The 22508-nt window shown below is 44.7% G+C and overlaps 3 protein-coding genes and 1 long non-coding RNA gene across 8 annotated transcripts in view; 2 read left to right on the top strand and 2 right to left on the bottom strand.

Annotated features, from left to right (window-relative positions):
* The first annotated feature begins 604 nt into the window (after nucleotides 1-604).
* On the top strand, nucleotides 605-6946 carry LOC120812640 (wee1-like protein kinase 1-A). Its single transcript, XM_040168786.2, has 10 exons — nucleotides 605-1609; nucleotides 2468-2679; nucleotides 3335-3401; nucleotides 3875-4047; nucleotides 4213-4481; nucleotides 4641-4730; nucleotides 4855-4940; nucleotides 5039-5209; nucleotides 5505-5650; nucleotides 5770-6946. Exons 1-10 carry the CDS (start codon nucleotides 1121-1123, stop codon nucleotides 5924-5926), a joined length of 1860 nt encoding a protein of 619 aa, XP_040024720.2. The 5' UTR covers nucleotides 605-1120; the 3' UTR covers nucleotides 5927-6946.
* A 1682-nt stretch (nucleotides 6947-8628) lies between these two features.
* LOC120812646 (uncharacterized) lies at nucleotides 8629-9551 on the bottom strand. The gene is made up of 2 exons (XR_005710693.2): nucleotides 9340-9551; nucleotides 8629-9216 (listed from the first exon to the last, which is right to left on the bottom strand). It is a non-coding gene; the product is annotated as an uncharacterized LOC120812646 (long non-coding RNA).
* Nucleotides 9552-10582: 1031 nt separating this feature from the next.
* Nucleotides 10583-17005, bottom strand: LOC120812855 (uncharacterized). The gene is made up of 5 exons (XM_078097485.1): nucleotides 16797-17005; nucleotides 15097-15371; nucleotides 14021-14204; nucleotides 13364-13460; nucleotides 10583-12122 (listed from the first exon to the last, which is right to left on the bottom strand). Exons 1-5 carry the CDS (start codon nucleotides 16866-16868, stop codon nucleotides 12064-12066), a joined length of 687 nt encoding a protein of 228 aa, XP_077953611.1. The 5' UTR covers nucleotides 16869-17005; the 3' UTR covers nucleotides 10583-12063.
* Nucleotides 16899-22508, top strand: part of LOC120812642 (sorting nexin-33) — a 17959-nt gene continuing 12349 nt past the window's right edge. For 2 of the 5 annotated variants that reach the window (XR_005710688.2, XR_013454823.1), the window contains exons 1-2: nucleotides 17005-18858; nucleotides 20364-20485. Coding sequence is in view for 3 of the 5 variants with exons in the window: in XM_040168787.2 (XP_040024721.2) it covers nucleotides 17427-18858 (1432 nt within the window). In the remaining 2 variants the exon portion in view is untranslated. Of the gene's footprint in view, nucleotides 18859-20363; nucleotides 20486-22508 lie in introns of all 5 variants that reach the window. The other 3 variants (XM_040168787.2, XM_078097483.1, XM_078097484.1) reach the window with 3 other exon arrangements.

The following is a 22508-nucleotide window of genomic DNA, read 5'->3' as shown; positions in this document are numbered from 1 at the left end:
TGACTCACTCTCAACCAATCAGAATGCTGGATATAATCTACTCGTATTATGAAATCATTATATACACAGTATAATTTACAGTACCAGTCAAAAGTTTTGGACACTCTTTCTCATTGAATTGTGAGAATGGGCATTGAATTGTTCTCCCACACTACTCCACTCCTCTTTGTACAAGCATTATATTTTAAGTGATGGGAATGAACTAAGTATATCTACTGTAATGTTTAGAAAATGTTACACTTTTTCATCTTTTATTTTATACTTGGTTTAACAGTTGTTTGACCGATTTAGTTTGTCTGCAGACTTGAGATTTGAACTTAGCATCATCATCATCGTCATATAAAAAAGTCAATCTCAACTAAATATAAAGTACTATGTTTACATTGTGGTATCATTTCATATTGAAGTACTTAATGGGCAGGCTGGTCACTTTTGTTTTTTTATTATATTGCAATATTAATACTGAAGCTGTAAAACTCTTGGTGGTTAACCACATTATTACTGATGGGATCATATACTCTGAAATGTAGTGGAAAGTGTACAGTGGGATGAAATGCATTGTGGTAGAACTGCGCCCCATCCCAACTCTGGAACGCCCTTCTTTCAAAAAATCAAGACGCGTTTCGATTGGCTGCTTTGGGACCGCGTGACCAACGGTCGCGGGAAGTCCTTTGCTACGCGCGTGATAGGAAGAACTCTTACCCACTCGTTCGAACTTGTTTATTATTTAACATTGGTTTGTTTCTCTCCTGTGGAAAGACGTGTTTCTGAATTGGTGAGTCATCGCTAACGTATCGACGGATACCGATACTCGACTGGACCCCCGTGTATCCCGTACTGGTGGTTTAATTTCACTTCGGGACGTTGTTCCGCAACTCACTCCGGGGCCATTTCTCCGCGCTGGATGGGCGTGTAGGAGTTGGCTAACAAGTTAACGTTTCACTGGATGCTAGCGGACCTTTAAGCGACTCGCGGTACTTTTTTGACACTTTGAAGTCGATACCTTTATTTGAAGGTAGTTGGTGGTCGTATTGAGTCCTCTCTACGAACGGTAGTGGGGGTCCAGCCGTTTTTTTGTTTTTGTTTTACCGTCGACGACCCCGTGGTTTAAATCCTGGACATGTCGAGCTTAAGTCGCCATCGGCACGGATCTCCGTCTCCTAGAGTTCCACCGATTCGGCAGAAACTGCAGTTCACGTGCAGCGACGAGGAGGACGAGCCCATCGAGGACGTCAACAACAGCACGGGCGGAGAGTCCGGCTTCACGGAGATGGACTCCCCGATGCCGGTGCGACGGGTCGCCAAAGACAAGCGGCTGGAGGGCGACAGTAGCCCGCTGAACCGGTCCGGCGGAGACGACGACGTGGAGCTGTGGGACGAGGAGAGTTTCGGGTCTCCGACTCACCTGCGATTGCCGAGAAGCGTTATCTTCGCCAACTGCTCGCTTTCGCCGCGCAAGGCTTCCCGGTTGTACGGAGGGTCACCGGAGCGGTCCTACGTGCATGCCGACGGGGAAGGATCCAGCTCCCCGATCCCGGACTGCCCCGACACACCGCCGCACAAAACGTTCAGAAAACTCAGACTGTTTGACACACCGCACACACCAAAGGTTCGTATTGGTTCATATGTGATGTGCACACATGTCGCATGTGTGTTTAGTAGAAAACACTGGCACATAAAAAAAAACTTTTGGATTGCACGGGACAACTTTTGGCATCGACATCGAAGAGCACATATTTCGAGCCATTTCTTTAGTCTGCTTTAGGACTTTTGTTATATGTTTCAATTTGGGCAAGGAGGGAAAAGTAACCCTTTAAGCCTAGTTTATGCTTCTGCGTTTTCAGAGCGACGCAGACGCAAGACCTCCTTGCGTGCGTCGACCCATTTTTCTAGACTAGCGTCGAAAGTGGCGCACCCTCCCGCAGCGCACCAGGCTGCGATTGATTCGCTAACTACATCCTTTACGGAGTCTCACATTTCCGTTTCATAGCACAATACCACCATTATTAAAACAAAGAATGTTTATGAGAGAACGGATCAGATTGATGCGCTTTTGTCGGAAGAAATATGAAAGAAAGGGGATCTTGCGTGTCCTCTCGCCTCTCTGAAAACACAGAAGCATAAACTAGGCTTTAAACCCTTAACAAACCTACTGACCTACTTAATGCAGAAGGAACTCTTGCGCAATGTGTAATGTAAGTCGCTTTGGATAAAAGCGTCAGCTAAATGATCTGTAATGTAGTAGGACACGTGAGGCTGTATATTTGGACATGTTCGTTTTATTGTTTAGCACCAGATTTAAAACCTGCATATTCCAACACTCTACTTCGGAAGTCCAACTCCTTTTATTGTTTAGTAACCTGTTTTAATCAACTCACTTTCATAGAGATGGTCTGCAATTAAATCTTTCATGGTTATGTAATTAACAAAGCACTAAATCTGTCTTGTATCCTTTCTCGTCTTGCAGAGCTTGCTGTCCCGAGCCAGGGCCTCTGGCTTGGGATCCTCCAGCAGGAGAGTTGCCCTGTTCAAGAATGCAGAGCCTTCAAGAAAGTCATTCACAAACGAGGGCAGGAGACAGGAGACCCCCCTGGTCAACTTTAACCCCTTCACACCAGACTCCTTCCTCATCCTGTCTGCTACACAGCAGAGAAACAGGAAGCGAGCACACTGGAATGAGTGAGTTTATTATGTTATAAATACCTCTTGTCTTAATCTGTTGTACCTGAAACACCTGTAGTGTGTTGTGCGAGCAAAACAAGGACTAGACTGGAGACTTAAATCCAAGCAATATGACAAAGTTTATTTGCAACAAGAGTATTCTGTCCTGCAGTTTAACGTGCACAGACCTATTTCCGGCAGTTTAACAACAACATGAAAAAAGGCACTTAATACAAAATGCGCTCGAATTATATAGTCTCTAATGGCGCGTTTCCACCGAGCGGTACGGGTCGGGTCGGTACGGGTCGGGTCTGTTAACCATGATTTGGCGAGCGTTTCCACCGCAACAGTACCCTTACTTGATAGGCGTGGTATATGACGGAAAGTAGATTGACGTCATTCGATCGCGCGAAAACTGAAAGCTAACCGATGATACCCAAGAAGGTCTGCACCGCCTGGGTTGACCACGGTAAAGTAATGCTGCGAGGCGACGGTGTTGTAGTTTAAAAATGGCACCTCGTGTGTTGTCTTGTCCAGGGGTGTTTGTCGGATCGTAGTCAGACCGCACATAGTCGGACAAAGGTGTTTACATGAAACGGATAATTCGATTTCAGTCCGACTAAGCCAGTTATTCAAATCCATGTAACCACGCTGACTGTCTATTGTCTTTCAGCTCATGTGGAGAAGACATGGAGGCAAGTGACGGCGAGGGAGAGGATGAAGTTTTGCCCCCATCAAAGGTAATGAAATGTTCTTGTGATTTGCATAGATTGATCTGCATTTTACTGTTGGGAATATAATGTCAGTGGATTTATTTATCTTGGTGGGAAACTTGTTGCATTTTGTGCCAGTGTTTCCCACAGATCCAACGTCAATGTGTGGGGGCTGACGGCCCCTATCTATCGCTAGATAGAACTATACACAATTCACACTATATACAACTCCTATACTACTTGTTACAGCACACACAGTACCTCTAAAACTTTGTTTAAGAGTTGTAACTAATGACTTTTACTTGATCAACCTTAGATTAGAATATTACAAATAAATAGTTTGACAACAATTTCTTAAAATTACTTTTCCAAATGCTGTATACAATGCAGATAGATTTAGAACACATTTTTTAGAGGAAATCACTTTGATTTAAATGGCGTAAAAAAGTTGGTTGTGAAGTCGCTGAAATGTAAATGCTAATGCGTCCTCCTGCTCTCAGAGGATCACCATGATGGAGAGCAACATAATGTCCAGGTACGCCTCAGAGTTCCTCGAGCTGGAGAAGATTGGCTGCGGAGAGTTTGGTGCCGTGTTCAAGTGTGTGAAAAGACTCGATGGCTGCATCTACGCCATCAAGAGGTCAAAGAAACCTCTGGCCGGCTCAGTGGACGAGTATGTTTTTTCCAAAGACATGCATGCGTTTAAAATGAAGCATGTCAATATTACATGATGCACATCTAAAGTTGTTGCCTGGAAAACTTACTTTTTTCCCGCCATCACTTTTTTTTAAACCCCAGAAATGTCTCAGTTAAAACAGCCTGTTCCTCTCCTCCGCAGACAGAACGCCCTGCGGGAGGTGTACGCCCACGCTGTGCTGGGCCAGCATCCCCACGTGGTGCGCTACTACTCCGCCTGGGCCGAGGACGACCACATGCTCATTCAGAACGAGTACTGCAACGGTGGCACGCTCTCCGACGCCATCTCCGAGAATTACAGGCGGCTCAGTTACCTGAGCGAGCTGGAGCTGAAGGACCTGCTGCTGCAAGTCACACGGGGCCTTAAGTACATCCACTCCACGTCTCTGGTGCACATGGACATCAAGCCCAGTGAGTACCTGGGCACGCAAACGTTGTACTACCTGTGGTCCTGATAACATCTCGTATAGAATGATAGACTTGGATGTCGGCAGGAGAAATAACGCTGTATTTGTGTCTTTTATGTAGTATAAACGGCTCAGATACCAATGGAAATGTCATTTTTCATAGGTAACATCTTCATTTCACAAAAATCTGTATCCAGCTGTGATGAATGTGATGATGACGAAGGAGTGACCACCAGCGTCGTCTACAAAATAGGTACGCTGCTTTCACACGGCCTCCCTGGTTTGTTTTGCGGCCCCTTTGACTGATATTTTCTTTCGTTACTTGCCGTGAAGTCGGGTCCCAGCTTTGATCTTTTCTCATTGTGTTCCTTCTCCAGGAGATCTGGGTCATGTGACACGGGTGAACAATCCGCAAGTGGAGGAAGGGGACAGCAGATACCTGGCCAATGAAATTTTACAAGAGGTTGGTCATCCTACTCTTAAGAACTGCCTTATTACTTTTAAATGGTGCTTCACAAAAGTGTTAAAGTTTCTCCCTGTTGGTCCGGTTTTCTTTCGTAGGACTACAGTAAGTTGACGAAGGCGGACATCTTTGCCCTGGCTCTGACTGTCGTCAACGCCTCGGGGGCGGAGCCTCTTCCCACCAACGGAGACAAATGGCACGAGATCCGAGAGGGAAAACTGCCTGCCATCCCCCAAGTGCTTTCTCCAGAGTTTCTCAGTCTTCTCAAGGTAACGGACAACCGTCTGTTCCACTTTTATCAGTTTATATCTTTGTGAAGACTACACATGTCCCCTGTCCTTTCTAAATTTGTTTTGAATGAAGGTCCTTGAAAAACTGATTTGGAGACAACTTAATGCTGTTTTGGGGGAGACCAACTTTTTATCTGTAGCTCATATCTGTTATAAAACTTAATTTTTAATTAAGAATTAAACTTGGAGCTCTGAGGTCCGTTGAACAAATGTCAAATGTATGAATTTAAATAACTTAAATTAATTTTTTTAACGTAATCCCTTTTCCTTGTAGCTGATGATTCATCCCGATCCAAGTGGACGGCCGTCCACGTCGGAACTCATCAAACACCCGGTGCTCCTCACGGCTTCCCGGATGAGCGCCATTCAGCTCCGAGTGGAGCTCAATGCGGAGAAGTTCAAGAATGCACTGCTCCAGAAGTAAGTATTCATGTTTAGACTAATGCATCCTGCTGTTTGACATTCATCTCTCCTCAAGTAGATAAGCAGTCTTTCAAGTCTCAATCCTAAACTGTGTCCCTTTTTTAAATTCTCCTCAGGGAGCTGAAGAAGGCCCAGCAGGCTCGAGCTGCCGCAGAGGAGAAGGTTTTGTCCACCGACCGGATCCTGACCCGCTCCACGGTGCAGTCGAATCCCAGAACCTCCAGACTCATCGGCAAGAAGATGAACCGGTCGGTCAGCCTCACCATCTACTAATACTTTAACCCTAACCCCCCGACAGGAAGTTAAACACAAAAGCTCATGGACCTATTTAAATGAAACACATTCAGATGGAATGAATCTTTTTAAGTTTTTCTTTTCCTAGTGAGCCGTGTCCTTCGTTGCGAAAGATATTGAACTTGAACCCTCCACAGACTCTTATTGCCAACATGGTTCAGCATTTCTTTTTTTTTCAAATGAACTTTTACCTTTGGAAGATATAAACTGTCCTGTCAAAATGCTTTACCTTACTTTTTACACTGTCATTCCTTAAGTTTGCATGTACGTCAGGCTCCATCACCGTTTCTGTCCTTGCACTTCCCTTCAACAAAGCCTGTTGTCCGTGGACTGAAGCCGCAGTGAAGCTCTCTTCAGTGTGAATGTACTTGCCGTGTGCACCTTACTGCCTGGCAAATGCCTGATGAGGGGAACCAGAAGGTCTGAGAACTGACAAGTCTGTGTTTGTATGGAGCACTTTGAAGGTAGGAAGGGAGGAAGGAAGAAAAAGGGAAACCTGCTGCTATTGATGTTTGTGTGTATCGGGGTTTGACCCATTTCAGGTTGGCCAGTTCTAGAGGTGTTTGGCTCTTATTTTGATGTACCCCCTCCCCAGCCCCCAATTAATTTGTATTCTTCTGGTTGCATGGAGAACGGGTCATGACATTAAAGCCAAACTGCTCCGTTTTGTTTTTAAGTACCAAAACAAGCGAGCCGACTCATTATCTGTGCGGTTCGACGTGATCTGATGTCTGTTGATTCCGATGTACCCTAACCCTAACCCCTTACCTCCACACTCATCTTCTATAACTGGTTAGAAAAGTATTCCTCGTCTTTTTTGGTAATTTCTCCTTCTAAGCTCTAACACAACAACTTTTCTGTTGTTATCCTTGTATATATGTTCTTTTAAAAAATTATTTCCATCTACATCTTGTGTACTTTTATTGTGTGTAGGTTAACATTTTTTAAATTGGTCCGATTGCCGTCTTTTGAGATTTAATAAAAAATGTCAAATATAAATGAGTGTATTAATGCATACAGAACAAGGTGGTGTGCGGCTATAAAAAACATTAAGAGTATACCGCAAAGAAATTTTCTTAATTCACGTAAAAAATGGTGGAAAATATGTAGTTTGTCATCTATTACATCAAACAAATGTATACAAATATGTATTATGACTTTCTGAGTATAGTTCAGCATGAAGTTGTGTGCGTCTTAAACATATTGTATAAATGTCATATAGAATAACTTACATGTCACAGTAAAGTACTTCATAAAAACGTAAATAAAGACATTGTGTATTATTCAATGTAATATATAGCATGACATCAAAAATAGATAGTAATTAAAGCTGCAAGCAGCAATGAACGGGCCTGAGCCTCCCTTTGCATGTCGGGGGGGGCAGTGGTCAGCTGGACGAAAAGACAAAAGAAAATCAGTGGCGGGTGTGGTATTTAAACCAATTGTGGCTTCCTAAACGGAATACCTCACCACTTGGCTACTTGCCTTGCTGTACAAAGACCTACAAAAAGTAAACAAATATGTAGGATTACCTCCATTCAGTTGAGGCAAAGATCGTGAGCTAATCTCAAGTATTAACTTGTGAAGTCTGCCAGAGTTTTTTTATTTTGCGAACATTGAATGTGTCTCTGCAGAACACCTGTATTTTAACATGTCCACTCATGTCGGTCACAGTCAACTTGACCAACTTGATTAATTTCTCTCAAGCCTACTCTGCTGATAGGGAAGAGATATCTGTACAGCTGGATCAAAGCTGATGCCTTCAGGTGAGTGCACCTAGATCCCAGCAGTTGCTGGGGCTGCTTCATGAATACGTGTAGGGGGCAGTATCAAGCCAAAATGCACTATGGAGGCGATTGAGCATTTTTGAGTCAAAACTCCACATCAGCTCTTTAATGTCATGACATAGGACACTGACAGAAGTTCTCAAAGAGTTTTTGAGTTTGCCAAGGCACCAAAGTATCTGCTTGAACTTTCATGCGAAGACAGTGTCGTCACAGCAACACGGTTTTTCAAAAACTCCCCAACATTCACTGTGAACTATCATCAAAGCCTTAAGGCTATTATACTAGGATTTGAGGTTGATCGGATGAAATGGCTAGGAGATACACATTCAAGTGTAAAAGTTTTGCATTTGGCTAAGCCAATTGGTGGCGCTAAGATTTTTTTGAAAATCACTGCATGGGAATACTTACATACGGCGTACAATAGCATCATGAATTAGAAATTTTGGCCAGAAATAAAAATGTTCCTTGGAGTTATAACATTTTATGTTTTCAAGAAAATGGACGTGAGGTCACGCCCTGGTAGTTACACGAAAACTCTTGATTTTAATAACTATTAACCATTCAGTTGTAAGGATCCATTTTCCCGAAAATGAAGTGGATCGGGTTTAAACTCTCGGAGGAGTTTGTTCGTTTGTAAATCCAAAATACGATGGAAATCGCAAAAAACGAGCAAAAGTTTTTCAGTCTTTAACATTTAGGCCACACCCCATACAACCTGCATTGGTCCATAACTTCGAAACCCAATGAGATATCAACAAACAAATGGCGGAAAATCTAGTTAGGCGCATTTGCATACCATGATTGACTTTTTTGTAGAGTACCTGTGTGCAAAATTTCAGGTCAATCAGTAAAAGTAGGCAAAAATCTCCCAGAGGAAACGTCTCAACCCAAATGTTTATTATTTATTGTTTGAAGATTATTGCTTCAAACAACGTTTTAATTGAATCAAATTGAAATTGTAAAAGTTCCAAGTGACAGCTGCCATTCTGCATCGATCGAAGCTGGCAGAAGGGGCCAAGTGAGCGACCCCCCCCCCCATTATAAAACACAGTCCTCATTGGCTGTCCAAACGAGTGAGCCGCTCCACTATGCGTTTCCGGTATTATTTGTGGTGGTTACGTAACAATGAAGGTTGCAGTCTGCAAGCAACTGAAAAAAAACAGTAAAGATGTTTCTGATTATTTGTTTTAAGTGCAGAGGAGAAATAAAACTTGTCCGCAATATTGACTGCTTCACTCCTATCACACTGCTCGTCTTTTTGTCGGTGTGCAATGGTGCGCTGCTGTTGGACGGTCGCACTTTGCTCGACGGCTTCTTGTGTTCCAGGATCTGCTGCAGCTGGTGGCTGGCGTACTCGGGCCCAGGTACTCTACGCCCAGGATGTCGGTGACCATGTAGGGGCGTAGCCAGCCCACCAGAGGGGTGCTGCCGGGGGTGTAGTGGGTCTGCCGGTGGTAGAAGAGCAGGCCGTCCACCGGCGGCCTGGAAATTCAGAATTAGGCCAATGGAGGCACAATGAGAAGCAAACAAAGCGTCTGTCAGTTTCCTGAAGAGTTGAATCATCGAACTCAACACAAAATCACAAAAAGAAGGGAAGTGTCTTACGCTGAAGCTGTACTCGGCAGCCAGTGCTTTCTGAATCAGCTCTGCAGTCCGTGCTCTGCAGGCTCACAAACCGGAACTGTTGGACCAAACAAAGCCAGAGCGCCACCCTGTCTGTTCCAAACACAGTTTGTCTCCTTTAGGGCTGCAACAATGAATCGATAAAATCGATTTAAATCGATTATTAAAAAAAAAATTATATATATATATATATTAAAAGCGTTGGCAACGAATTTCATTATCGATTCGTTGTGTCGCGCGATTATTACGTCACTCAATGAGTTGCGGAGATGCGCGCGGAGCAAAAATAAAAATAAAGGCGCCGAGCCGACGTAGAGGAAAGAGCAGCCGGCAGTTGTTGTGAGTCACATGATGCAGGGAGAGACGACGTCTGTTCGACTAGTCGTCTAAGGTGTGCGAGCGTGGGGGGTCCCGGTCCACGTTGTCCCGTTTTGACGTAAGGGACGTAACAAGCCTCCTGTTTACTCGTCATCCAGCTGATCAAGCTAGCGTTAGCTCGCTAATAACAGCAGTAAAGCAGTTAGCAAGACTAAGACACGTTTTTATTTACTCGCCTCTTTTGGACCATTCATTTTTCAATGTGTTGTCTGATATTTTGTGCTTTGTCCCATATCGGTTATTGTTGACAAATATATTTGTGTGTGTTGTACTTTTTAATGCTGTCATATATGGTAGTCCAGTGCTCTTGCGCATATACTGTGGGTTATACGGTAGTTGATGTTATGCCTGTAAAGGGAGACACGTGGTGATCCATTAAATCAACTAAGAAGCCTCTAATGCATTTATTTACAAATGCCATTTTAAATTCATCTCATAGCACTTGGTTGTTTTTTAGCTGTATGCATTTACTTAACTTGCACTACAATGATGGTAATAATTTAATGAATATGCTTCAAGTGAACATGAGGGTGTGTTTGTGATTGTGGTTTGGAGAACTAGTTCTGACGAATTTGAGGTTCTGTTTTAGAATAAAGGGTTGGAAATTAAAGCTTTTTGATGCCGTTTTTTTTTAAAATAAAGAAATAATCGACCGATTAATCGATTATTAAAATAATCGTTAGTTGCAGCCCTTGTCTACTTGTCTGCATTCCAAGTGTTTACTCTTTAAAGATTAAGCCTGATTTAGCTCCAGCTTGGCTGTACCACTCCAAACACACAGATTAAGAGGGGGAACTCAAAGTTCACTACATAATCAGATGGGTGCAATAAACACATTAGTGCCCAATTAAGTTAAAAGGCCGCAGTGGACGGTTGGCTTTAATTGTTCTTTGAGACAAGCTTCAGGTTCAGGTGTAGAAAGGCATAAAGAACAGGCAACACAACATGCAAAAACTCTAGATTTAAATCAAAAAGTTCCAGTATCCAGAGAGGAAGGACAGGATGGGGCATGAATGTAAAGAGCCTCTGTTCCCGTCACGTTTCGCTTGGCGATTTCCGATAGGCCGTCCGTCTCCTGAACTTTGGACTGGAGTCAGAATACATGAAACTCACTCTGTTGATGAGAAACAAACACTGTCAACTAAGAAAAAAAGGAAAGCTGCTGAGTGCGTACCGAGCCAATAAGATGGGCAACGTGGCAAAAAGAGAAAAGGGGGGAAAAAATGCACATTTGGGGGCCAGCTTGTGCTACATGAGCAATTAGCTGGAGCCGGCGGTCTTACCGGGCAGTCGTAGACCGGGTGGCCTTACCAGCACATGACATCCAGGATGTAGGCCACCCGGTACTACAGTACTACAGTACGTTCTGTCCACCTCGCTGTAAATGCAGTCCAGGATCAAGTAGTCTGCACGAGGAACACACAGGGAGGCGTCTACGGACCAATTATCAAGTATCTCAGGAATCAGGAAACATTTATTGCCATAATATGTCAGACATACAAGGAATTTTACTTGGTGGTTGGTGCGTAACAGCAGACAGTATGACAGTAGACGACAAGACAACAGTGCAAGAGGAATAAAATATAAGGCAATGGGTTAGTTTAAAATAAAGGAATGAAAGGTGATGGTGATGATGGAGCCCAGGAAACGGAAGGAATCCACAATAGTGACGGGGGAGTCACACAGGGTGATGGGGGAAGGTGGGGCTCTGTTCCTCCTGAAGTCCACAACCATCTCCACGGCCTTTAGAGCGTTGAGCTCCAGGTTGTTCTGGCTGCACCACGACACCAGATGGTCAGACTCCCACCTGTAGGCGGACTCATCCTCACCAGATTTCAGTCCAATGAGGGTGGTGTTATCCGCTTCACGTGCTGTTTCCTGTCAGACAGGAAGTCTGTGATCCACTTGCAGGTGGAGTCGGGCACGTGCAGCTGGGAGAGTTTGTCCTGCAGCAGAGACGGGATGATGGTGTTGAAAGCAGAGCCGATGTCCACAAACAGGATCCTGGCGTAGGTTCCTGGGGAGTCCAGATGCTGGAGGATGTAGTGGAGGGCCATGTTGACAGCATCGTCCACAGACCTGTTGGCTCTGTAAGCAAACTGCAGGGGGTCCAGGAGGGGGTCAGTGAGGGACTTCAGGTGGGTCAGGACTAGCCGTTCAAAAGACTTCATGACTACAGAGGTCAGGGCGACAGACCTGTAGTCATTGAGTCCTGTGATCCTGGGCTTCTTGGGAACAGGGATGATGGTGGAGGCCTTGAAGCAGGCTGGTACATGGCATGTCTCCAGGGAGGTGTTGAAGATGTCAGTGAACACCGGAGACAGCTGGTCAGCACAATGCTTCAGGGTGTGAGGGGAGACGGAGTCCGGGCCGGCTGAGTGGTGGAGCTGTGGGGGATGGGATCAGAACATTGTCCATCAATCTGGATCTCTCTCTATCTCAGTTACAAAATAAGGTGCGTTGAGTATTAAAATATAAACATGCACGCTTACGCTAGAATGAAATTACACTTGAACTATAAATGCATAGTAATAATGGGCGAAGGCCGCTTAAAGGCCGGAGTGCAGTAACATGGGGTCGACGTGGCACAGGGGTAGAGAGGGTGCACCGACAACCGCAAGGTTGGCGGTTTGAGCCCCGGCTGCCCCATGTCCCATGTCGAAGTGTCCCTGAGCAAGACACCTAACCCCTAATTGCTCCCCGGGAAAAAAAAACATGGATTAAAAATGTAGTGATATTCGCTTTGGATAAAAGCGTCAGCTAAATGACCTGTAATGTAATGTAATTTCAAGTCACAACACCAGCACACAAACATGTTGCAAAAAAATGCAGCACTATCTGGGTCAAATGCAGTTCAACTGGAACCACCTGTTCCCCATTTTAAGAAACAACAACCACTACGCCTACCACTCATATGCAAATCATCTTGCACACATCTTGCAAACATCCTGATATGAAGAACTCATGAACAAGGGGAGGCGTGTTGATCCAAGAGCCTGGAGGGATGGACATCCCTGTGCTCCAATGGGGCTCTCCGAGGGTTCTAAGCAGGAGCCGCCTCCATCTTAATAACCAATCAAAAATGCTCCTAGAGACTATAATTTGAGCGCATTTTGAATTAAGCGCCTTTTTTCATGTTGTTGTTAAACTGCCTGAAATAGGTCCGTGCACGTATAACTGCAGGACAAAATACTCTTGTAGCAAATAAACTTGCATATTGGCATATTGCTTTAATTTAAGTCTTCAGTCTAGTCCTTGTTTTGCTTGCACGACAGGTGCCAAGACTTTTACGGGCTCGTAGTATTAAAAATGACATTTATTTGGTTGTCCGAATCACTTTTAGCTTCTGAATGATGTATATAAGATTTTCTCAAAATAGCAAATCAAAACAGTTTCTTTTTGATGTAAGCTTAGTGGTGTAAAACCGCTTTGCTAAAATCTTGATTTTAATAAAATGAAGACAGTCCAGAGGTTTAATTTATACACATCGACCTAGAATTCTGTCAATTTGGTAATTGTGGAAAATCTCCTACCTCCTCCCCCTCTTCTGTATGTGTTAACTACATTGTAAAGTTCCTTCCTCTGCTATTCAGTACTCCTGCGCTCCACATACAGCCGGACCACCTACCTTTCCCCATGGCTGAGTTGTGTCGGTTCCCACCGGGCAGCAGGGAGGGGAAGCAGTTCACACAGTAGCCGCTTTTAGTGTACGCAGCAGTGGAGCCCTTCAGGAAAGAAAACCCAAAACAAATCAATAAATAGTATGATGAGGACATTAGTTCTGAATCATTGCCCAGCCCTATCAGGAATATAGCATTATGTATGATCACTTTTTGCAGAGACACTGAACATAAAGGTTTCACGCCACTTCATACTTACTGTTAACTTTGATTTTCGGGAGAATTACTCCGAACGGTTCTCCCACATTGTTCATTTTTAGTGCGAAGGCGCACAGAATGTGGCTCATTTTAAGATAACTAACCGCCGTACCGCTCCCCGCTACCAGGAAAGCAGGGTTATATCTACAAGCAATAAATGCATATTGATTCACAATGCACACATCCACCAGCCACTCTGACAGCATGATCTGAGGAGGAAGACAAACTTGTTGACATCAAAGCAACATTTCATCTGCATCAACACTATTCAAAGAATCCAACGACGATAAAGCCACATCTGCTCGATACGCTCACACTGTAGAAACTTGTACGCACTCTGCTGGCTCGGATGTTTTGTCCTTCACACAGGAATAATATCTTTGAGTAATGTGACATGAAACACTGACTTGGTTCGCAGAATGCTTTGGCAGCTTCCTCCTCTCAATCTCCATCTCCTCTTCCTCCGTGTGGTCGTCCTGCTCCCGCTCCCCGTCCTCCTTCTTCTCCATGTCCTCCTCTCCATCGCTGTCTGCCCCTGTCCAGTCCCCATGAGCCAGACGCTGCGCATGGTTGGCGTAGTTTAACCTTTTACTGATGACGAAAACACGATAACAACACAAAACATTAAAAGAAACACGCATTCCAATTGCAGCCAGACCACACGTAAGGGCAACTACACATCACAAAATCCTAAGAACACCAGCTCTGTCAAGTTGGGTGGAAAAGCTCTTTAGGGTACTTTATCATAAAAATCATAAAAAACTTTACCATTAAATAAAAATGGTATGCATCTTTTCTATTTGCAGCCTTCTGAGGTAAATATCAAAATAAACTTTTTCCACAGGCTAATAAATTTGAAAATAAAATAACAACAATGAATCAATCAACCATTCAGAAAACGTTAATTTGCTCAGTTTGCGACACACTGATCTAATCTGATGTGCACAGGATGCTAGTTTATCAATGTCTGGGCTCAGGCTCTGAGCTGAGGAAATCCTCACAAAGGTGTTCTTCAGTCAGACGTCTATTGTGAGATGTTTTCGTCATCTTCATTAAGGAGAAAAGTTGCTCACATAGACAAGTGCTGCCGAACATGGAGAGCGATTGAGCAGCTCGGATGCGGAGCTGAGGCGTTGTGTCATGGATGAACTGTGGAAACTGCGGCGCCAACAGCATCATACTTTGACTTTCCAGCGTCTCGTTACACTGGAGCTCAATCAGCTCCATTTGGAGGCTGGTTGGTGCATTTTCCACATCAACTGCGAAGGGATTACTAAGCAGTTTTAAATCTACAATTCTGGACATCAAAGTCGGCAAATCGCCGGCTAAACTCAGCGCCGAGTACACTAGTACTTGTTCAGCAAACTGCGCACACGGCGGTAGAGATCTGCATTTTTATGGTTTGGCAGCAGGGAAAATGGCCAAGGTTTCCCTGCAGCATCTGATTCTCCCTCAGACACAGTTTAGTTTTAAAAGCTCTCACTGCTGCGTGCATGTCTGTGATGATGCAGATGCAGGTTCAGCGCATCGAGATGCTTGAGATGTCTCACAGAAACGTCTGCTCCCGGAGCTCTGATGTGTTCTTCCCTTTGCTTTGCAGAAACTGACATATGTCCTCACGCAGCTCGAAAAATCGTCAACACGGGGAGGCGGGGTGATTGGGGCCTTTCCCACCAAAGCACAGATCGCTGCTGACACAGAGGAGAGGGCGTGTCTGGGTCCTGTCCTGATTGGAAAACAACAGCAGTTCTGGTCCCCCTTTGGGAAAAGCATTGAAATTACTTTTGTAAAATTAGAATAATATACGCTTCATAATATAAATTAATACGAGTGGGCAGGGACAAGGATTTAACAATAATGACCCATATGTACGTACACATTATGGCTGCATCTAATAGTAATACCTGATTGATCAAAGTCCACGTTGATGTCTGCATATATAATCTGCAGATTCTTTAAGAGGTTCAAACAATCAAAGACTCACAGATGAATGAGCAATTCATTATGAAAATACGTTAGGCTTTAGTATGATACCATCATTATTACATTGTGACAGTAACATTAACTTGTGTAGACATAACCAGACACTAGAATAGGTAACATTTCGACGTGTAATATTGCTTCTGCAGCCTCGACAAGTGGCTGAGTTCTTGCTCCATTAGACATTAAACAACGTGACACAAGTTCCATTAAGGTGACGTATTGGCAAAACATGTGACGTTTCGGTTTTGGAGAGCGTGTAATCCGCATAACATAACTAACGTTATATTATTTGCACATGTAATGTTACCTATATCCACACGGAATTTTTAAAAAGCCCGGCGATTGCTATAGCTAACCGGGTAAGCTACGCTATTCATCTTAGCAGCTAGCAGTGTGCTAACCGTGCTAGTGTACTGTTAGCCGGGCCCAGTCGTTAGCAACACTCGTTGTGGAGCGTTACATTGCTGCTACATATGTCTACTGGCCACACGTATCGGACATAAAACGACAAACTATCTGACAGCGAGTTCAGTCAGACATCGGCAGTAATAAGGTCATTAAGCTAAATAGATACCTTGGACAGTGAGGGAGGCTGCTGCTAAGACGTCACGCTGTCATCTTTCCCACCAACGGACAGTTTTAGTTGGCCGACTAAATGCTGAAAACTAACCCGGAGTTTTAAACAGCAAACTTTTGCACTTCATTGACTTATTAAGTTGTCGAAGAGATATTCTGAATTTCTACTTAAATAAAAGAAAAACACTTGGGATTTACTAAAGTACTCCTCTTTTTATGTTGCTGGGTACTAATAACGTTACATCCCAATTCATTATTCGTTTTACTTTAGCATAAATTATCTGCAGTTACTCACTCATGTCACATACATGTTGTAGAGTAAAATGTCATACTGAAATGTTGTGTATTAGAAATATAAAGTATTTAGATATTTGAATAAACTACATGCAGTATGTAAGCATAGTAATGTAGCAGCCTGATTTTGGTGTTGCCGGCTGTGAGTGGTCCCTCCTGTTGGGGGCGACCCGGAGCCAGTTTCTCTTCCGCAAAGAATGTAAAGAAGCTGATGAGAAGGGGAAAAAAGAGAAAGACGAAGAACTTCCAATTGTCCGAGCCCAGCGTCATGGAAAGAGCTACTTTAAAGCCAAAGAAACAGCTGTTGACCAGCGGACTGGTCAGTTTTACCTTGTTTTTTTTGGTGGGTGGAGGTGAATTCAAAGTATCCACACAAGATTGCACAGAGATCCCACACCTCATCTCCCCGCTCCCCGCCACGCCGGACCTAAAGACCCCATCGGGGGACCACTTCTCGGCGAGGAGGCTGCAGTCCTGGTTCTGAGGATTAAAAACAACGACGGGGCCGGTTTTTGTTTGGTTTTTGGAGGAGCCCTTTTGGTGAAACCAGTTTTTGTGCTTGAACCTGTTTGTGATGTGAAAGGAAGAAGAGAGTATTTCTGTTGTGAGGAAGTTAATGTGTCATGAAGCATTGATAGCTTGACCTTATTGTTGGGCAGCAGGACAATAGACTGATGGCCTCAATGGGCTGAGGATGCAAGTAAGGACAACAGAATGTCTATTTTATACTTTTTGGGGCGTTGTGAATAGAAGGACTTTATGTAATTGTTTACATACTTTACATGTGCTGTTGCACACCAGATGCAACGCTTGCCATGTAATTTGAGATGAGTTTAAATATTACAGTGAGCTAGTGTCTGATGTTTCCAACACGGCACGTGAGACAGCAGCATCAACAGAAACTAAACACTGTGTGCATGTCGATTTCTGGTGTGCTTTAGGACCCACTTTAGTATCAACATGTCTGTGAAAGCCAAAGCAATCTACACTTTTCTGAGTGAAAACAAAGAGGAGATCAGCATCCAGGAGAAGGAGGAGCTGGTCATCTTCGACCAGAACTCGGTGGACGGCTGGTTTCAGGGGGAGAACAGCCGGGGGGAGAGGGGCCTCTTCCCCGCGTCCTACGTGGAGATTATTCGCACGCGCTCAAACTCGAACGTGACCGACTGCTCCATAAGCCCGGCGGGATCCCTGGGAAACGACTCCTCACATTTCCCCTCAACCCCGAACACCTTGCTGCACTTGCAGCAGAGTTACAACAACGACGACGATGACAACGACGACGACTGGGATGACTGGGACGATAGATCGACAGTGGTGGACGACGGGGACAGCCCCGGGGCCAACGGGCATGCCCATCAGAGCCCCCAGTCCAACAACCCAAATGTGCACTACCGGGCCAAGCCCCACATGGAGAGACAGGACAGCATCTCCAGCTCGAGGAAGGGCAGCATGGTGGGCAGGAACTTGAACAGGTTCTCCAGCTTTGTCCGCTCAGGGGTGGAGGCCTTTGTGCTGGGCGACGTGCCCATGATGGCAAAGATAGCGGAGTCGTACACCATCGAGATGGGCCCCCTGGGGCCCCTGTGGAAGGAGAGCCCACAGCCGTTCTCCTGCTCCGTTGAGAACCCCACGAAACAGACCAAGTTCAAGGGCATCAAGACGTACATCTCGTACCGGGTCACGCCGAGTCACACGAGGCATCCCGTCTACAGGCGCTACAAACATTTCGACTGGCTCTACAACCGCCTGCTGCACAAGTTCACTGTGATCTCCGTGCCTCACCTGCCCGAGAAGCAGGCCACGGGGCGATTTGAGGAAGACTTCATCGAAAAGCGCAAGAGGCGACTGGTACTGTGGATGAATCACATGACCAGCCACCCGGTCCTCTCCCAGTATGAGGGCCTCGAACACTTTCTGATGTGCGGCGATGACAAGCAGTGGAAGCTCGGCAAGAGGCGGGCGGAGAAGGACGAGATGGTGGGAGCCCATTTCATGTTGACCCTGCAGATCCCCACCGAGCACCAGGACCTCCAGGATGTGGAGGAGCGCATCGACACCTTCAAGTTCTTCGCCAAGAAGATGGACGACAGCGTGATGCAGCTCACGCACGTCGCCTCGGAGCTGGTGCGCAAGCACCTGGGCGGGTTCAGGAAGGAGTTCCAGCGGCTGGGAAATTCTTTCCAGTCCGTGAGCCAGGCGTTCATGCTTGATCCTCCCCAAAGTTCAGAGGCCCTCAACAAAGCCATCTCCCATACGGGCCGCACCTACGAGAACATTGGAGAGATGTTCGCAGAGCAACCCAAGTACGACCTCTTCCTCATGCTGGACAAGCTGTCGCTCTACCAAGGCCTGCTCGCCAACTTCCCCGACATCATTCATCTACAGAAAGGTAAAGCTCCACGAGTGGTTTCAATCTGTCCTCATGCATGCAAACTGTAAATGTCTCCATACCAAAAGATGCTAACGGAGATTACATCCATGAGCAGCGCAGATGTTGGGATGTAACCTGGGCCCTGATTTTCATTCTTGCAGCTTCATTCAGGTTTGAACTGAATGGCCAAAGACAGCTTCCTATTTTAAGTGATTAAACTACATATGCTCTTCATGTCACAGAAATTAGATTTATCAGACATATATACTGATTATTATTAGAGGCTAATGCTTGTTACTACTTTGTAACATAGAGGGTTGCAACTAACGATTATTTTGATAATTGATTAATTGGTCAATTATTTCTTCAATACCCCGCTAGCCCAATAACTTGGCCCTTGATGTGACTTGTGCTGAACCACATACAGCTGTGGCAACACACAGAGCTGAGATCAAGCTTTTCCCGGGGCACCGCTCCTCCTCTCCTCGACTCTGTTGCCTTTTTTCCTGCCTGACTGTGTCCTTCTGTGCTCCTGAGTTCTGGAGGACATCAGGAGATTTTTTAACTGTGATGTGAACTGCAGGAATGTTAACTGTCTCTGAGATGTGCTCCAGGGCAGTAATCTGCATGTGGCTTTGGTAAAACGGATCCAGGGAGGAGAAGGCTTTGTCAGAAAGAAAAGTGGGGGTGTGCAGCTTGCATATCTTTCTCCTTCTTCAGTCAGTCAACATCAGTCCTGTTCTGGCTTCGACACAACTGATTTAAATTATCTTTTGGATGTTGCTCAATCTACAATCAGCCCCAGTTTCCATAATGATGGAATGTAAACCTGTTCTGTCACAGAGACTCCTGACAGGGCTCTGCTGTACTTTGAGCCTCTCCCAAAACTATCCCCAAATACCTTGATCTCATTTGAATACCCCCCAAAATGCACTGTTAAAGAATAAAACGGCCTGTGGTGTTTTAGTGTGAGAGGATGATTTGTACTTTATCATAAACCAAGGTGCTCTGGTGTCAACCTTTTTTTCAATATTAGATGTGTGAAAGGTATTTATGAGATTAAAGTAGAGATCACGTACTGTCCATTTTGTACTTTTTAATCTGACTCAAAACCATCTCATGAAGCTTTGACCAAACACAAAAGTTCCTAATAGCGTGAAACCGACACGGTATCAGCTGATCGGATCACATGATCCGTTGCCTCTGCATGCGAGCTGGATCTGACTCACCTATGTGCCCTGAATGACACGTCGAGGATAACAATTGAGGTCGCATCACACAAACAAGATGATTCAATTGAACTCGTAGTTGGGGGTCTGCTGGAAAAAAAGCCACACTGAATAATTTAGATTTAAAAGCACAAGGTCATAAATAACATAAAACCAACGGAAAGAAGTCATCAACAATGTGCTGCAATAATGAGCATGAGCATAGCTGTTCTCCATTTAGCTCGACTTGTTTTTTTGGCATTTGAATCTTATATAGAATGTGTGCCCCCCACCCCCCTTCTCTTTGGGCTGTAGCTGATACCGGGATAGAACCTCCTGTGATCCACACCAGAGCGCAGCATTATTCATTTTGACATTGAGCCGGCTCCTTTGGGACGCTGCCCAGACACCAGCCAGACTTCAAGTCTGGACAAGAGGTTAGTTGTCCTCCGTATGACAACACATTTGAAGGAAACTGCACCCCCCGCACCGCCAGCGGGTAACCAAAGGGTCCAGCGACGTGCGGTGGCTCAGCTCTCGTCCCCTTTGAGCATCAATTGTTTATGGTCTTGTCTGTGGTGACTATAGAGAGCAAACGTGTTCTCTCCCCTGTTTGCTACCTGAAAGGAGGCCGGGCTTCCACATGCCTGTGCATTCCTGTCTGTGCTGGCCCGCTGATTCACACGGAAGGAGATTACAGATGTCTCCAAGAACCGACGCCGTGGCTGAGTTCTCATGTTTAAGACTAGACACGTAGTCTGTAGCTGTTAAGCTGACTATTGTCATGTTCACAATGACAATAGTCTCGCTACGAATACAGCCTCCTCGTTAGTTTCAATGGGAACTCTGCCTTGCTAGTTCACTTGTGCAAAGTTGAACATTGCTCAACACACAGATCTTATAACAAGTCACCTTGGGAGGGAGTATTTACCCATCTGAGTGTCTAGCAATCTAGCTGTAGTCATGGTAACGCTGACAAGTTGCTCGTGGTTGGCACAGAGAGGACATCGTTGCATCACGAAAAAGCGCGCTATGAAAGCCGGGACAATGGGAAACCCTGTGTTTCATTTAAGCAAGGGTTTCATTTGGTATCAGGAGCCAAACATCATGAAGTCATTGCAGCACTTGTCAGTAGACAAACAGGGCAAACAATCACGAGGAAATCATCAATCTGTTCCCAAACAAAAGAGCACGATCTGTTTTTGGTTAAATCAAAGTCACAAGCAGAGAAGGGACAGAAAGCTTCTAGTGCCTGAGGGGACGTTACTACACAAAACAATTGTGATGTCGACCTTTTATTGTGCTTGATGACATAACAGCTATCCATATCCACCAGAATTATTTATTTCACTGTGATGATCAACTTTCTTTCTTACAAACGCAGAGCTAAAAGGAAATAATCTATTTTCAGATGAATGTGGCAAGATACGAGTGACTACTCATCATACACGAACAATGCACAGATTTTTACATTACATGTCATTTAGCTGACGCTTTTATCCAAAGCAACTTACAATAAGTCGGATACAAACTCAGAAGAACAAGAAACAAGACAATTAAATTTAGCCAATTTACAATTTGCTATAAATAAGAGCCTTTATACGAGTACAATTTAAGTGCTACAATTAGTTAGTGTTTTAGTCGAGGTAGAGTCTGAAGAGGTGTGTCTTTAGTCTGAAGATGTGAAGGCTCTCTGTGGTCCTGGTGTCTTCAGAGAGCTCGTTCCACCATTTTGGAGCAAGGACAGCAGAGTCCCTCTGCCAATTTCACCCCAAAACAATCTATTTGCGTGGCTTACCTTACGAGATAATATTTGAGGTTTGGGAAACTTAATGTTTGTGTACCGTCGAGGCTTTTAACATTAAACACTGACAGATTCTCACAGTCCTTTTGACCCTGCCGTGCACTCTGGAAGCTGTGTTCCTCTTCCAAAAGGCCCAGTTAAACCAGCAACTCAACCAAATAAATATACTTCTTTGTAATGGATGTAAATACATACTTCATTTCTCCTCCGCTTCAACAAGAGGAGCTTTTTACTATTTATGCTGTCTCGGCAGTGCCGACCTACATGCGGACTCTTACCGTGGTCAACATAACCAGATTAAAAGGCAGCGTGATGTCAGCGTGCTACATATTTCACATAAATGAACGCAGGTGTTGTTTTCCTCCATCTGGTGTGGACGCGGGAAAATGTGTTCCAGGAAGACCCCATCTGTAATGTTGTTGCTTATTGAGATATCAACTCACACATCAGCAGGCACACACACACACACGCCGCCCTCTACTAATAGTTTGTGTTGTGTTGACGAGCCTCATTTGTCCTCAGCTGAAAAACGTTTCTGTTTACTCGTCTGTCCAACGTGAATAAAGTCCACTAATCTGTGTTTGTAACAATACACTGATGAGTCATTCCGATTATTCTGTTTTCGGTTTTCAGACCCTTCTTGCACCACGACGTAG

Source organism: Gasterosteus aculeatus, chromosome Y (assembly GCF_964276395.1).
Source record: "Gasterosteus aculeatus chromosome Y, fGasAcu3.hap1.1, whole genome shotgun sequence".
In the NCBI taxonomy this organism is placed as follows: domain Eukaryota; kingdom Metazoa; phylum Chordata; class Actinopteri; order Perciformes; family Gasterosteidae; genus Gasterosteus; species Gasterosteus aculeatus.
The sequence above is the reverse complement of the archived record's forward strand: the minus strand, read 5'-3'. Positions and strand labels throughout refer to the sequence as shown.

Excerpts from the sequence above, each read along its gene's own strand:
- LOC120812640 (XM_040168786.2), top strand. The coding sequence starts at position 1,121 with ATGTCGAGCTTAAGTCGCCATCGGCACGGATCTCCGTCTCCTAGAGTT. Across the intron at positions 1,610-2,467 it reads ACACACCGCACACACCAAAG|AGCTTGCTGTCCCGAGCCAG; the intron begins GTTCGTATTGGT and ends CTCGTCTTGCAG. Across the intron at positions 4,048-4,212 it reads CTGGCCGGCTCAGTGGACGA|ACAGAACGCCCTGCGGGAGG; the intron begins GTATGTTTTTTC and ends TCTCCTCCGCAG.
- LOC120812855 (XM_078097485.1), bottom strand. The coding sequence starts at position 16,868 with ATGAGGTGTGGGATCTCTGTGCAATCTTGTGTGGATACTTTGAATTCA. Across the intron at positions 14,205-15,096 it reads TCACAGACATGCACGCAGCA|TAAAAGGTTAAACTACGCCA; the intron begins GTGAGAGCTTTT and ends TTTCGTCATCAG. Across the intron at positions 13,461-14,020 it reads CAAAGCATTCTGCGAACCAA|GGCTCCACTGCTGCGTACAC; the intron begins GTCAGTGTTTCA and ends TCTTTCCTGAAG.